Raw genomic sequence first — 16,689 nt, forward strand, 5'->3', positions numbered from 1 at the left:
TAGAATGATGAAATTTATTGTTATGAATTGAATCGTGGGGTACTAAATCTGTTTGTCAGGGGGTCACATGGATTTATGTCATTCCTACACGTGAAGATTCTAGAACTAACTCATTTCATTTGTGAAACACTGTAAAGCAGAATAATCAATTCAACTGAAGGCATGTATTAAAAATCATAGTGCGCTTTATGTAACTTTAAAACGTGTACAGAAAGTATTGGAGTAGCTTGTGAAATGGCTTGTTTGCCTGGGCCCAGCCAGTTATAACAAAGTTACAGCACTGATTAGTGGTTGTCACACCCACTCAACATGCATCTGTAATGCTTTTGCATAGCAGAAATTAAAAAAAATTGTCGTAAAAAAATGTTATAGCGAAATAGAAAATAATTATTGTTAATGATCATCCATTGATTCTTATGGATACATCAACATTTTATTGAAATGCTGAATGGCTGTAATTATAGTTTTTTTGTTTTTGTTTTTTTAGTTTATGTAATTCCAGTGATAGCGGTAGTACAATCTACACATTTAATATAGCGATGTCTACTGTCATCACAACAGTTGTATGTGCAAGTGATGATAATATCAAAGGTATCGCAGTCACACAGTAAGTCACCAAATTTTGATAAAATATTCAATGTTTATTATTATTTTGTGCTCCTTAATCAGATTATCAGATTAAAGATCATCAAGAGTCATTCACATATAGAATCTCAGAAGGCGCTTTCCTATAAAAGTTTATGGCTGTAGTTAATCAAGATACTCTATGAATTTATTCAGTCTGTCAACAGTCCCTATGGCATAATGTTTTTTCGACTAAAATGAAGGCATTTTGCAAATGCATAGTGGCATTTGATTATAATAGTTGAAAAAAAAACATTAAGCTAGAGGGACTGTCGACAGTCCAGAATTTATTGTGTAGTCATAAAAGCTTCATGCTTGTATTCAATGAAATTTAACAAGTATCTTGTTATACAATTTGTCTGAATTTTTAAGAGAACGCATTTTGTATTAATATAATTCCCATTTTTCTGTAATGTTGTGGAATGTCAAATTGTTGTCACATTTGATACATTGAAATGAGTTTCACATTACATTACACTGCATCTTGATTGATATTTACATCAACCATTCATCTTTCACAATTCTATTTGTTTTAACCAAAATATAATATGAGTAATACTGCTAGGCCTTATTGTTGTATGCATGGGCAGGGTTTTTTTTTTGAAAAAAACTGCAAGAGGGAGTACTGCAATTCAGCGGCGCCCCAAGTGGGGGAGATAGGGTTCACCTTAAAATGGAGCATTCTATGGCTTCCTTAAGACTCCTCAATTTGGCTTAGTTATTTCAAATATTCAAACTTCTGCTTCGTTCCTACTTTTGTATATCTGAGAAAGTTGCCTAACTTAACTTTTGCTATTTCTTCAATTTATGAAGTATGCCCTCTAGTGGTGAAATACTACATTGTTTTGTCGTCATTTTCACAAAAATACATTTCTATATTATCCTAAACTCAAAACAAAACTCTTATAGCAGATTAAAATTCAGGTTAAATAAATGCACTTATGAAGTGAGCCCTCTAGTGGTAATGTGATACAGGTTTTTTTTTTTCAAAGGCCCAGGCATTCTACAAATACACTTCTAAACAATAGGGATTATTTCCTTGAAAGTCACACTGTAGTAAGCATCTACAGCCAAGCGCTGGTAAAGACACGTTTTCTCAAACGTACAGGTCGATTATGTCTTGCTAAAGTGAATGTATGTGACTATGAATATCACAGTCGTGACTATATGTAGTATTTATGACAATAAATAGTTTGAGTTTTTTTTCTTCAGATAAACGTCAAAAACCAGAACCAGGAAAAAAGGTCATACTACTAAGCTTGAATAATTAACTGCTGTCATTTAATGTCACTTGACGTTGGGCCACTGAAACAATTTGCTTTATCTAATCTCCACAAACATTTACACAGTTCCTAATGTGTTTCTCATTATCACATAGCGGATTCAATGAAAATTTAAAAAGTCGTCACAGAGATTAAGCCAGAAATACACCTAGTCGTGTTTTATTGAAATGAATACTGTGTTTAGTATTGTTACTCTTACTTGTGATAATAGAACAGGAATGAGACTCGGACCACTTGATCTTTAGTGTTGCCGATGACGAACCAATAATGTTAATTTGACTCAGTACGAATTACGTTACTGGCTTTCTCGTGGATTATTTTACAGTTGTTTAAGAAAATGACAAATTCATGCCATAACTGTGAACAGTTTTTTAACATGATTACTAAATCTAGCTATTACATTCATGCTTAAAGTAGGTGAACAAATGACTAAAAATATTTATATTAGATAATTCGAATTCCTTGTCTAGCCAGCCTCGTGCGCATTAGAAAATGTACACTAGTCAACATATAGCGTTTTTTTTTTTTGGCGTTACAAGTGGCTGGTCATCAGGTTTTTGCATGCAGTGATGCAGCATCTCAAATTTATTATTTTTACTATTGCCACGTATCAGTAACAGCATTTAAGGACGATGTCAAAAGATCGATGTCTGATAAAAAAAAAATTATTTGCTTTATTTGGGGGTGGGGGTTTTGACCTCAAAAAGTTTCCATCTTACACAAACGATTTTATTTTTTAATGAAGTCAGTATTTGTAGTTCGTTTTTTTTTTATCTTATCATAGACAAAATTAACAGAAAATGAAAAAAAATAAAAACATCCAAGACGAGAAAATGGTTTGGCCCGAGTGTAAATATATGTGTAAAATGAGGTCAATTTCAGGGCATGGACCTAGAGCATGCGCAGAACCCAGAAAAATAGTTTGTGCATTCGTATATTCCCCTTCATTATTACAACCAACTGCTGTGCCATACTACTGTCTGATTATTAATTTGTATTTAATGGTGAATGTGTCTGACGCCATGATCATTTTTTTTTGGAAAAAACTAAAGGAAATAAGTTTTTTATCCGACATTCATCTTTTGATGTCGTCCCTTTTGAGTGTTAATGTATGAAGGCTGTGAAGCGAATATTTTTTTTTTTTTGACCATAGCGAGCATGACAGCATATGTGCATCATGGTCATTGCTGTGGCAAGTACAAGGGTGGAAAATGGATATGATACTACAAATCTGCATTTGAGCCTTTAAGGACTGCTCACCTAACACATAACAATGTGGAATATGGTGTCCCATGATTCCACAGTGCAGTCCCAGGGATTTATAGCTTCCTCTTTAAGTGTTTCTCCTAATACATGCACTTATTTTTTGTTGCCAGGGTGAACGAAGAAGATTGTCTGGTTTACATCACAAAGAATAAGAAACTTGGTTTCTTGCGGTTAAAGTCAGAACCACGATGCACAGAAAGAATACCACTGATGGAAGTAAACAATGAATGGACTAACATTACCAATAGTGCACATGTGAAGTTGTTTTACTGCGATAATTCTAAACAACCAGTACTGAAAATAAAATACTGTAATGCATTTCTTGAGTGGATACAAGAATTTGAGGGAATTGGAAAGTGTGGCAGTTGTCATGATGCAGAGACTTCAAAAATTATCCCTGGATTGCCTTCCCAGGAAGATAAAGCAGTAGAACAGCTCAACATAAAACTGTCACGCAAAGTAGCAAATGTCTGTGAAGGTGTAGTGAAGAGAAAATCAGAAAACACACAGAGTGAAAATACTGTCAGATATGAAGTTATAACTTCTGCACAGGCTGTTGGATTTCTTGGTGTGCGATCAGCGCATATTTATTTGATGTCAACAAAGAGCTGGAGATCGGTGGTTTTCAGAAGTGAAGTCGTGAAAGGATGCCTTTGTGGAGGTAAGTTATCGAGGCAGGACGCAATTCATTTGTGGAAGTCTTGATGAAAGTATGTATGTATTTTTTAAAATGTCTGAAATGCTGTTTCATATACATTAAAGGTAAAAAAACATACCTTTTCATATTTGTGCTGTACTAAAATCTGTTATCTATGTCCAGCGTGAACCAGGGTCAAAATTAATTCTTGTTGACCCATCCCGGACAAACACCATGATGCAAGCACACAAGAGTTCTTCTATTTTTAGTCGCCGTTCGGACAAAGTCCGAAAACGGGGACTTATAATTCGGTCTCCGTCTGTGCGTTCATGCGACCGTCCGGAGTCATATTTCACAATCCCTTGGACCGATTCCGTTCATTCTTTGCATGTGCTTAGTACTTTATGTGGGACATGCACATGCAGTGTTTTAGCGATTCTATTCAAAATGGCCGACTGGCAGCAATCTTGTTTTTTGAAAATGTTGTATTTTGGACATGCTTTGTCAGTTTTCATTCAAATTTGGTACATAGATCATACATGTTAGGATACATGTCCATGTCGATTTATTTCACAATTGGATCAAAGATGGCCGACTGGCAGCCATCTTGTTTTTTGAAAATGTCGTATTTTGGACATGCTTTGTCAGTTTTCATTCAAATTTAGTACATAGATCATAAATGTTAGGATACATGTCCCCGACCGTTCGTGAGTTCCTGAGTCTGTCTGTCTGTCCATCCGTTTGTCCGTCCGTGTGTCCGTCTGTTTGTGCGTCAGTCTGTCCAGAGTCATATTTCAGAATCCTGTGGATCGATTCCGTTCATTCTTTGCATGTGCCTAGTACCTTATGTGGGACATATGCACATGCAGTGGTTTTAGCGATTCGATTCAAAATGGCCGACTGGCAGCCATCTTGTTTTTAGAAAATGTTGTATTTTGGACATGCTTTGTCAGTTGTCATTCAAACTTGGTACATAGATTATACATGTTAGGTTACATGTCCATGACAATTTATTTTGCAATTGGATCAAAGATGGTCGACTGGCAGGCATCTTGTTTTGTTCTTTTATGTTGTATCTTGGACGTGTTCTGTCAGTTTTCATTCAAATTTGGCACATACATGTACTTTATACATGTTGGGATGCATGTCCATGACAATTTGTTTCAAAATCTGGTCAAGGATGACCGATTGACAGCCATCTGACTTTTTGGCCTTGCTACTATATTTCCACAATTTATGTACCATTTTCATTCATATTTGGCACATACATCATACATATCAGTGTGTTTCATAATCAGATCAAAGATGGCTGAATTAAGGCTGTTTTTATTTTTGGCAATATTACTACTACACGGAACACATGTTTTGATGTAAATAAACAATCTGTTGTATACGCCACTTGTTTATTAAGTTTCCTTTTATTTATTTTTAATTTGTAATTATAGACATTATTACTCTTATTTCATCAATTGATTAAGTAACACTGGAAGGTGCTGCACACTGATTGGTACTGCCACATTTATTCACATTTATACAGTGAATCAAATTGTTACTAAGATGCTCTGGGATAATCTGCAGGCCTGACTAATAATTTACATAAATTTGGTGTAATCCACAGATTTAATTCATGTAATACCTCAGCATATTGGTATGGACATCCAATACCCTCAACACATCTGATTTCTTTCTGAGTTTTCTTTGATTTATATTTAAATTCATCCCTTGTGTTTTTTTATATGATGATTTCCAGATAGAAAAACTTGCATGGTTTCCATTTTTGTCTAGATGAGTGCATATTAGTAGTCATACATTTCCCTTTTGTCTAACAAGAGACAAACCTTGTCTGAGTCAGTCAGTTAATTATGACAACTCTTCTCATATTTGTAGGACAGTGGTTAGTATATATAACAAATGACAGTGTTTTATCAGCTCATAATCTATTGGAAAGCAGACGTGGACAATATCATAGTGAGGTTACAATAGATAACCCTCTCAGTGTAGTCATAGTTTCATCACTGACTAAACCACACTGTGTTATGTTAGATCTGGATACCCATGGCAGTGGATATATTAGTGAAATACAAATTGCAGGTAAGTGTGGCATGAAAAAACTAAAGATTGCATAATATGAGACTAGCCTCCATTTGTGATAATGTTTGATTAATTGTCTAGATAAAGAAATAAAATGAAATATATCATTGTGATACCGGTAATATCTACAACTACAACGTTATCTATTGTCAAGGATTTATAAAATAAGGATGTGCAACTTTGATCTTTATGTATGGTGATATATGCGGTGAAGCTCTCACGAGTTCCATGCAGGTGTCAATCAAACATATTTTAAACAATGGCTTCAAAGAAAGCAGAGAGTGTGCCCTTGGAAATGTTAAATTGCGTAAACAGAAATTAATGCTGAGATTAACACTGTATTTGCAAATGAAAAACACATGTAGTACATGTTTTATAAATAAACAGAAACACTAATTAGTTCTTTTGCTTTAATATTTCTGGAAATGTTGATTTGTCTTGCAATTTTGTGATCACCTTGCAATTCGCCTAACTTTAGCACACATGTGATGCAATTCACCTAACTTCAACACATGGTACACACTTTGCATATCCTCATCTTGTATAGATCTTTTTTATTTAACTGAATATGTTAGATTTGCGTTTTTACAATTCACATATGAGGTTATTTACGTCACCAGCATGCATGTTTTGCAAATTTAATTTATTTCCATGACGATACCACTGATTCTTGATTTTGTTAATTTTTGAGAAAAAAGGATTTTTTTATTTTAAGTTTACATACTTTTGTTGTGCTGTGCATTCTTAGCAATTAGCAAAATAATCAAAAATAAACCATTCTTCCATTGAATAATTAAATTAAGCATTTTAAAGTCTCAGTCTACTACTTTAGTACACATGGAACCAAACAATTCTTCTTTCGCAATGACCCATGAAGACCCAGCTTGTTACTGTACATAGTATACAATAGGAAACTGTCTGGTACTTTTATTGTCAATTTTTTTAAAACGTTTTAAGATCTAATTCATACAAATAATATTTTTTCATCCTGTCTGTGAGCAAATTTAAAGATATAAAGAATTAATTCATCATTGAAACCAGTGGAAAAGTACAAATTTTAAATGCATGAAGAAAATAATACAAGTTTTTAATTTAGCCCAAACCACAAGACTACAGTGTATTGTTTCTAAATCATACCAAACTTTTACATCTTTGCTACTGACAGAAACTCTTCAAGTAAGCAGAACCCAAATATATCTACCGTTTATGGAACGTGCAACTTTCACAATTGTCAGTTCTATTTTGCTGGGTCAGCTGATTGTACTTCATCAGTCAAGCACAGAGAAATCACATGACTATTGTCATGTTGTTGTACCAGGTAAAGTAAATGAAGCACTCTATTTTTTTTTTTATTTCGGCATGATCTCATATATATTTTGTTTCACTGTGTTTCATCTGGAAAGCAAAGTACAAAGCCATACTTCAATTACATCAGATGTGTGTGTAGCTTTGTTTATTGACAAGTATCCATTTTGTAGTTTGAGCTGGCCAACATGTGTTTTTCTGGCCAGAATTATTACATTTTGCAGTATTTTCCACAATTTACGGGATGAACAAGATGGTAGATTTGATGAAGTAGTCAGATATCACATGACACTGAAACCTACAAATAGTCTATGGCAGTGTGGCCGCTAATCTGGTGACGCAATTAATTGATCTTGAAAAACATTTTACTATAATAGTTATGCAATTTATAATTTGGTAAAATGAAATTCACGTAAATAAGTGTAAAAAACAAAGGAAATCAAAGGCCACAACATTTTTGTTTGTGATCAAGTTGCCTATGCACATAAAATTTTTCACATACAAGCCGACTTAACTTGATTTTCACCCCCCCCCCCCCAACAAATTTGTCCTGTTAGAAGGCACATGGGATAAACAAAATGGTGGATTTGATGAAGTAGCCAGAAACAAATATCACATGATTCCGGTGTGCATGTGTAGACAATGCACCTACACATAGCAATGATTGCCGGCAATATGCAACCAGTTTGTGAATATTTCATAACAAGAAGCATCTGTATTCTTTTGTTACTCATTTGCGAAGGAAACGATATATAACAAACCAATCAGATTTAAATGATACTTCCGTAGTATAAAGTTTTGGGGTTTCATCACGTCCACTGATAAATAGAACCAATTTTTTTTTTTTGATTCACAATATTCAATTGAAATATTTTAGCATCAATAGTGGATTTCTTTGATAATGTCAATCTGTAACTAATACAGTTTTTACTACTTTTTTCACAGGGGTTGGTTTGTACAAAAGCTTTCCAGTCGAGGCAGACCAAACAATGAAGACTTTTTGTGAACAGAATAAAGTAGAATTGAGCAAGTTTCAAAATCTTCAATGAAATGTATACACCACATTCTGTTAAAATAGACTTTATTGACACTATGCAGCATTATGAAAGACAACTTTCACTGGATTACTGAATAATTACAACAAAAAAATCCTGCGTATATGCAACTGAAAAGGGCTTCATTCAAATCATAGCCCCCTCTATGGCAATCAAATCTAAATCATGTATCTAGCTGTGCATAATTACGTAATTTGTGGATACAACAAGGCTATCCATCCCATTGGATGATGGCGATAAATAAGTGTTTAGCAAATATCTGCATAGATGGGTCCAGCTTAAAAAAACACAAACTCTGGTTTACAAATATACAGAAAATATTTACATTTTTAGTTTTTTAATTGATGCCTAGATTCTTAATATTTCACCCCAGCATTAATTATATAATTTCTGTCCAAAGTGATAAAAGCTCTTTGCAACCTATCACTTTCATGTTCTTTTGCCGAAATGACAAATTCTGGGTATTTTTGAGAAGGCTACTCCAATGTAGCGGTTATCAAATTAAATATACTTAAGTGACATCAACAGATTTCAGTTGATGTAGTGCGTGTACAGCGAGGTATATTTATATCAATACAGTAAGGCAACGCTTGGCATCAGTGAAGTATACAGTTCATCTCAGCTGCATTCCTCTTTAAATAGAGGCTGTGTAAATGCTTTGAAGCAGTCTGATGTTCTTGGGTATAAAAAAGGCTTCCTGCAAGTACAGCCATAGATAAATCACAGCGGAAGAATGTATGTTTCAAACGACAATTCCCTGCTCGTAGCAGTGCTCCTCTTACATCATTTAGCTGTGTGTGGGACACTGCCAGGAATGAAGATAACAATAGCGACTATTATTGGATGACGACGACATTATTCCATTACATTTACATTTATATCCATCTGAGTCATTTTTTTCCAGATTGATCACAGTTCCTACATCACTTGTACATGTCACACCTACTATGGTATAATTCTATAAAGAAAGGAAGAAAAACAAGTCATTGAAAATGACACAGTCCCCGTTAAATTAAGTTCTCTTTGTGCTCGTTATATTAAAGTGGAGGGTTTGCCATGAGCGTGTCCTTGAAACTTGAGTTCCAAGTGGCATATATAACAGATTGTTTATTTACATCAAAACACGTGTTCCGTGTAGTAATAACATGGCCAAAAATAAAAACAGCCGTTATTGATCTGATAATGAAACACACTGATATGTATGATGTATGTGCCAAATACGAATGAAAATGGTACATAAATTGTGGAAATATAGTAGTAAGGCCAAAAAGTCAGATGGCTGCCAATCGGCCATCCTTGACCAGATTTTGAAACAAATTGTCATGGACATGCATCCTAACATGTATAAAGTACATGTATGTGCCAAATTTGAATGAAAACTGACAGAGCGCAAAAACAAGATGCCTGCCAGTCGACCATCTTTGAACCATCATGGACATGTATCCTAACATGTATAATCTATGTACCAAGTTTGAATGACAACTGACAAAGCATGTCCAAAATACAACATTTTCAAAAAACAAGATGGCTGCCAGTCGGCCATTTTGAATCGAATCGCTAAACCACTGCATGTGCATATGTCCCACATAAGGTACTAGGCACATGCAAAGAATGAACGGAATCAGTCCACAGGATTCTGAAATATGACGTTTGAGCCAATTGCGAAATAAATGTTAGGGGATTTAACACATCTCACAAAATTTGTGGTAATGGAGGACTTAGTGGTTTGCTTCGTCAGACTTCTGTGTTTATTACAAACAGTACAGAGCTGCAGCAGATATGTGAAACATACTATTACCTTAGTGTACTCCTTACAATTGATTGTAAGGTAAATGTGCATTCTCTGACAATCATATTCTCCTTGTAATGTTGGCACATTGAGAATACAGTTCCAAATACAACAACAATATTTGTTTTCTCAAACAATTTTTAACAAGAAGTGATGTGTTCTCTCATCACTATATTATATACATCTCTCAAAGTTTATACAGTGCGTCACACATTTGGGGGGTTGGCACCTTACATTTATTAGGAAATTTTAATTCCAAAATATGAATGACACTTTTGAAAACTATCGGTAAGTTCAAAAAGATTCATAAGGTTATTACGAGAATACAGCAACCATACTTTGTACATACATACATATCCTTGCAGTAACAATGTTGGAAAAATTAAATTAAAAAAACTTACCGTATCAGCATACACAGTGTTTGTCACAGTCTCTAAGTTCACTCCACTCCCGCCACTTCTTTTGATATATTTACAAGCTGATAGGGCACCAGCTCCAGGTTGACCTTGAACACCATCTGATCCATTATATCCTCTCGGTCCGGGCATTTTACTAATCAGGTCAAGTTCATCATACATTGATGCATTCATTACCATCAGTTTCATACTGAATCTATACTCAAGACTCTCTAGCATTACATCTATGTCAGAAATCTATAACAACAAAAAAATCAAAGATAGCTTAGAAAGAACTGTGCTGAGAGTATTGGAGAAACATTAAAATTAATTCAAAAGAGAAGCTTGACAACTAATATTTGAGAAAACTATCTGATGAATTGTGGGGAAGAAAATTTTGAATACATGCAGGACAATACAATAGAATACTGTATTTACTGGGAGTAGTACTTTAATCAGTGAAAATAAAATCGCTGCACGTTATTAACCAGATTTGACCTATCAGGCCAAAGAGTTGTTGCTAGTCAAAATGTGCAGAAAACATTCTGATAGTACATGTACGTAAACATAATATGTTCATATTTTTTATGTGACCATTTCTGTTAATCACAACTTAAGGTAGATGTTCAGCCCAACCCCCAAACAAAACCTTGATTTGTTATGTCAAATTTGTTATGCCCAGATCACTAAATGAAACTGTCAGGGTAAACGTATCATCAGATTCAACAGATGTGAATAAGATTTATCTGGTGAATAGTACTGTCAAATCTGCATATTATCATGATTCACTTGCATCTCCATATGACCTCTCTACCTTTAGGGGTCATCAACACTCAGTGATGCCTGACTCAGTAATTGAAATTCGAACAATGCATACTTTTAAAGTCATTTGTTGAACAGAGGTCATAAGCCAAAAGTGACTTTTGTAAACATGGTGAGTAATACTAAGCTTCTGGTCAGCATATATGAGATTTAGTCAGTTTAGGATTCTTAGAGATGATAAACAAAATTCCCCCAATTAATATTATGACAATAACCAAAACATTTTTTTTTTTGTGATAGCAGAGTAGCTTAGGATTTGGATAAATTCTGATTGTGTGAAAGATTATATCCTTAAATGTGATTATATAGCTCGGATTGATGAATCAATCAGTTTAGTGTGATTATTGCTTACAATCATTTTTAGTTTGGCTGGTGCAGCAAAATACCCCCTGGTCCTAAAACAAAACATTTCAGCTGTTCATATTCATACCTGTGTAGCATGGCCAGTGATTTGCTGCTGCAAGTTTATAATTTGTCCACTTCGTATAGTATCTTTAGAGAACACCTCTTCTGACAGATTTCCAATTTGATATCTCAGTTGTTGAATCTAAAAAAAAGTAAACATTTTTTTATAGAAGTCTGGATTTTTCAAACTACAAAAAGAATTTTAAATCAAGCCGGTTGGTTGTTGAATAAGTTGTATAAATAATTGGTGAGTACACATGAACATGCATACATCAACAGATTTCTAGCTTCGATCACTGAACTATTTAATGAATTAATTGATGTTAAACATACTGTGACGGCAGTGTAGCAAGCACAATGAGTTACTGTAAAATACATTATTTTCGCTTGGAATTAATTGTCACGAAATGAATGATTCAGTGAAAATAAAATCCAGCGAATATACCCTTTTCCCTATACTTTACATTCAACTCGTCAAAAATCAGCGAAAATAAAGTATTTTACAGTACTTAGATATCTTGAAGTTTACAAATTGGAGAATAGCATTTAGATTGAAAATAAGAATTGTCCCTCTCCCCTCCATTAATTTCAACTATAAAGGAGGGTACCTACTTCATTGTCAGTTACTGTAGCTTTCAGTTCCACATCGGCCAGGTCTTGTTTATTGGAGTTTGCAATGACTTTAACTATGTCTACTTCATCACTTATATGACCAATGTCCTCTTTCTGACTTGTGAAATTCTGAGCAAGCTGTGTCATCTACAGAGATGGTGAGAAATGAGTGAGTCGCGTACCATGAATCATAAATAGAATAATTGGTACACAATGCATTCCAAACAATAACAAATCACTGGCAGACAATCACGTAAATCTCCACACAAAAAATTACATTTGCATTCCAAATCAAGAACAAAATTCTAAATGAATGTACATGTACTGTAAGCAATATTTCATTTTTAAAGGCAATATAAGCCTGCAAGAAATTATCTGATTTTCTCAATCTGTACATTGAAATAGAAAAATTTAAATACCATATTTGCTCTATTAGAAGCACATAATTTATTGTGTGCTGGATCATTGGAAAATTTATTTTGACCATAGCCACGCCTTTGTAATATCTCTATTTTTATCAATCTTATACTAGAAAGTTTCAGAATATATTTTAAATCAAGAAAATATTCCAGACAAATCCATTACATGTATCTACAGATTATGCTGAAGGGATTGACAAACTAATTACAGACCTATCCTTAATTACTTATGTCCAACAATAAAACCGATCTGTATGCAAATTAGCAATTCAGTCAGTGATCACATGATTAAAAGCATAGTTAAAATTGCTACCATGAGAAAAACTGAAAGATCCTGAATTGTGTAAATTGATTTTTCGTTAATCCCATGCAGTCCTATCTAACACATCCTGTCATGCAAGTGTGCAGAATGTAAAAGAAGCTTTCATTTCCTACACCGGATGAGTACAAAATACAACAGTAAGCAAAGGGGTATACTATTTATTTCTGAAGGGATGGCTAGGTTCAAATTTGTAGACAGATTTGCAGACAAGTGTTTGCTCAGAGGGATTCACTGTTTTTCTTTTATATTTGATTCAGAGTCTAGCTAACTAATGAACCACCCCTTCAGCTTTATAATACAGTATGGGACTTATTCAAATATAATGTACACACAACCTACAGGCATGTTTCTCACTTGTTTTTTTTTCTTGATTTCAAAAATGCACATGTTAGAGTGTAACAGTGATTCAATGTCCATGTAAACTAACTGTATTTTACACTAGTATAATCCACACAGAACTCATAACAAGGTGTGGCAACTGTGATAGTTATCTAATCATTTACAATTTAAACTAATCTCAAAGATTGGAAAATGAACAGTAAAGCTGAATTGTTGAAATTGGGAATGTATTTATTAATGCATTTTTCTTTTTGGAAGTACGTCCAACTGTAACTCTAGCTTAGCTTCATTTTAAAACTGACATATTTCTAAATCGTGCAAAATATTAATGGTAAATACTAAACAGAATAATCTGAAATTATTGAAAAGAATACTCTCTTTGAAAAAAATATTAGTTTTTTATGAAAAGTTAAAGCCAACTGATAGCCAGTTATGTCTGGACTGTACTGTAAAATACTTTACTTTCACTCAAAATTTATTTTCGCTATTTTCCCTGAACGGGTGAATTATTGTAAATGAAATCCAGTGAAATACATTTTTCTTATATTTTAAATTCAACTCATCAAAAATAAGTGAAAATAAACTTCATTTTAAGCGAAAATTAATTCCAAATAAAATAAATTATTTTACAGTAATATTTAAATATTGTGTTGGTGTCTCTGTTTTCAGGAAATGATTGTTGGCTTCAATACGTATGTGCTGATATAGAAGTGAATGTGGTATATCATTTACTGTACTGATTTGTGGGAAATCTCACTATGTAGTAATCAGTTCTGTGCCCTCTAGCAGAACTAACCTTGTATGGATTGTGAGGATAAGTCTAAAAATAAAGTGTAGTGTCTCAACTGAATTTTAGTAAGTAGATCCCAGGATTTTTAGATACAATTCAATTTTTATCACAGAGTCTGATATATATTGCCATGTCAAAATAAAATTTCTGTGCATATCAAAGAAATCCCCAGTCCACCAATGGCGTCCTGATCAAAACGTATGCTTTTCAAGCTACCCGGTAATGCGAGATATTTTTACCAATTTTTCACTAATATGGTGTGCTACCAACAAAATCTTCATACTGCTGATCAATCAAGTACCCGGTAAATCATGATATACCTTGCTCAGGTGGCCATTTTGAACAAAAAATTCTCTGGTAACAAGGCTCTTATTGATGAATGAAAAAAAAAATGCTAACTGATTTTATTTCGCAAATTTGCATTAGTGAAAATGTCACTGGAATTCTTTAGGTTGATACTTTGTGAATACCCTAAAATGACATTAGTAACATGAACATATCTCCGCCGTAGATAAAACATGTAGGTAACTATGGTTTCCAATGTTTATTTCATGTGTTATAAAGACATTCTAGAAATGGCTGACAAATCCAGATGAGTTTTCTCAACAGACCCATTATCTTGTTGCATCACACCTACCATGATTGAATTCTGTGCTAATTTGGTATTAATAGAAGCATTAGCTTGCCCTCCAGATAGCTTTTCTTCCAACTGTACAACCTGCAATTATAAACACACGTATAGCACTGTTGAATAAAGCTATGGAATTTTTTGTACACACTCTACCCATTCCTAAAATTTAATGCAATGTTTTTTAATATATAACATGTAGTTGTGAAGCAATCTGATATACATTTACATTTAATTACTCATTGCTGGCTGTTATTTCAAAATGTTATAAAAGTCAACATTTTATTTATATTAAATAATTTTGTTTTGATTTTTAAATTGAAATTGATAGTTTGGCTCAATATTATATTTGAATATTTTGTTAAATATTTATTTATTCAACCTGCCAGAAATTCAGTACAAATATTTCCACATTTTTTTTTGTAAAATTGTCACTAAATTTCATCATCATTTTGAACCATGCAGACAATTTTAGATATTGCTTTTAGTTTTTGATCAACAGAGTTGTAAAATTGTAATCAACATTTCAAGTGGAAAGGATCAGATTGTACACGATCAATGTGTAGATGAAGCCAACAGTTGACAATGACACTCAAAGTGTTAAATATGACTTTTAACTAAAATTACATTTTAGACAACCAATAAAGACTTTGCTGTATATTTAATGGTTCAAATGCCTTAATTTTTACCTCAAAAAATTTAGTACAACATTTATCACATTTCTTATGTATTTTTCTATAATTTCTTTATTAATTATGGACCAAACCGTCTGTTTCTCATCGGCTACAGGTTTTGAAAAAATAAAGATTATGGAAAAAAATGTTTTGTAGGTTTACACATGTAGATTGTGAAAGGTGAAAAAGAATTGGCATTCATAAGATCAAGGGTTATAACTTTCATACATGCATCTCTCTAAACTTGTATACTATTTATGTATCTATGTAATACTTACTCGTTCCAGGAGAGCCAAGTTCAGAGATTCCAGCTGTTGTATCCTGTGTTCTAATTTCTCAGGTGTTAGATCTTCAGATATAGCCACCTGAGGTGATGCCTCACCAACAACAGCCCCTGATTTACACCCAAAAAAAATTCTGATCATTAACTGGACTTTATTAATAATTTTAACACGAGTTTCAAAATCTGTTTCAATTAATATGAAAGAAAACACAGAGTGCCTTTGAATACAACAAGATCACCAATAGAGATGTACAATATATATCCTATGAGCACCAAACTGTTTTCCCCCTTAAACTGCTCAATTTCATTTAAATCTTTTACATTTTCCAATATCATCACTTCCCACTGACAAAAATGCTTGATTTTGATTAAAATGGCTGCCATCTTGAATGGAATCGGACAAATCAATATACATGTACATGTTTCCGAGGAGACGTGTATGTGTGAAGTTTGAAAGTGATCAGTCAAGGCATGTCTAAATACAGGTGAAGACGCACAAGTCAAAACACAAGTCAAACTTCATCCGAACAAAGACTAAATATCAAAAAATATGAAAGAAAATTTTGTAAAAGGTGGCACTAGCCAACAGTGACGTTCCGAAGATCAACATCCGAGACATGCCATTCTGATCAAACCAAATGAGTGCGGTTCTCGGCATGATTGGTTTTTTTGTGTATGTGATAATAGAGTATGACCTAAATGAGATTTTAAATCTCACGACTCAATCGATAGTGAGTTCACAGAAAGGTTGCTCATTTTATACGTAGGCAGTTCATTACCTTTATCTGATGACTAAATCTCATTAAATATTCATAACATGTGGCTGCAGGGAATATCAATATATAAAGTTTAACACCTTTGATGTATAGATGCACATAGAATTAAGGATGCATGGAGACATGGGTGAGGGTGGGCAATATTTACTGACCAGTTTGACATTTTCGGGGATG

General features: G+C 33.7%; 2 protein-coding genes across 4 annotated transcripts in view; one reads left to right on the forward strand and one right to left on the reverse strand.

The window, feature by feature from the left end:
- Positions 1 to 8,602, forward strand: part of LOC102805012 (uncharacterized) — a 33,470-nt gene extending 24,868 nt beyond the window's left edge. For 2 of the 3 annotated variants that reach the window (XM_078009622.2, XM_085492334.1), the window contains exons 9-13: positions 488 to 607; positions 3,284 to 3,834; positions 5,698 to 5,901; positions 7,067 to 7,219; positions 8,152 to 8,602. In XM_078009622.2, the coding sequence (XP_077865748.1) occupies positions 488 to 607; positions 3,284 to 3,834; positions 5,698 to 5,901; positions 7,067 to 7,219; positions 8,152 to 8,255 (1,132 nt within the window). In that variant the 3' untranslated portion in view covers positions 8,256 to 8,602. The remainder of the gene's footprint in view (positions 1 to 487; positions 608 to 3,283; positions 3,835 to 5,697; positions 5,902 to 7,066; positions 7,220 to 8,151) is intronic. The other variant, XM_085492346.1, reaches the window with a different exon arrangement.
- Positions 8,271 to 16,689, reverse strand: part of LOC100371823 (uncharacterized) — a 30,667-nt gene continuing 22,248 nt past the window's right edge. Inside the window, exons 5-10 of the mRNA XM_002735181.4 lie at positions 15,735 to 15,850; positions 14,792 to 14,872; positions 12,285 to 12,431; positions 11,698 to 11,814; positions 10,452 to 10,703; positions 8,271 to 9,219 (exon numbers count right to left, since the gene is read on the reverse strand). Of these exons, the coding sequence (XP_002735227.1) occupies positions 9,049 to 9,219; positions 10,452 to 10,703; positions 11,698 to 11,814; positions 12,285 to 12,431; positions 14,792 to 14,872; positions 15,735 to 15,850 (884 nt within the window). The 3' untranslated portion in view covers positions 8,271 to 9,048. The remainder of the gene's footprint in view (positions 9,220 to 10,451; positions 10,704 to 11,697; positions 11,815 to 12,284; positions 12,432 to 14,791; positions 14,873 to 15,734; positions 15,851 to 16,689) is intronic.

The sequence above is a fragment of the Saccoglossus kowalevskii genome, chromosome 2 (genome assembly GCF_978046115.1).
Source record: "Saccoglossus kowalevskii chromosome 2, keSacKowa6.1, whole genome shotgun sequence".
In the NCBI taxonomy this organism is placed as follows: domain Eukaryota; kingdom Metazoa; phylum Hemichordata; class Enteropneusta; family Harrimaniidae; genus Saccoglossus; species Saccoglossus kowalevskii.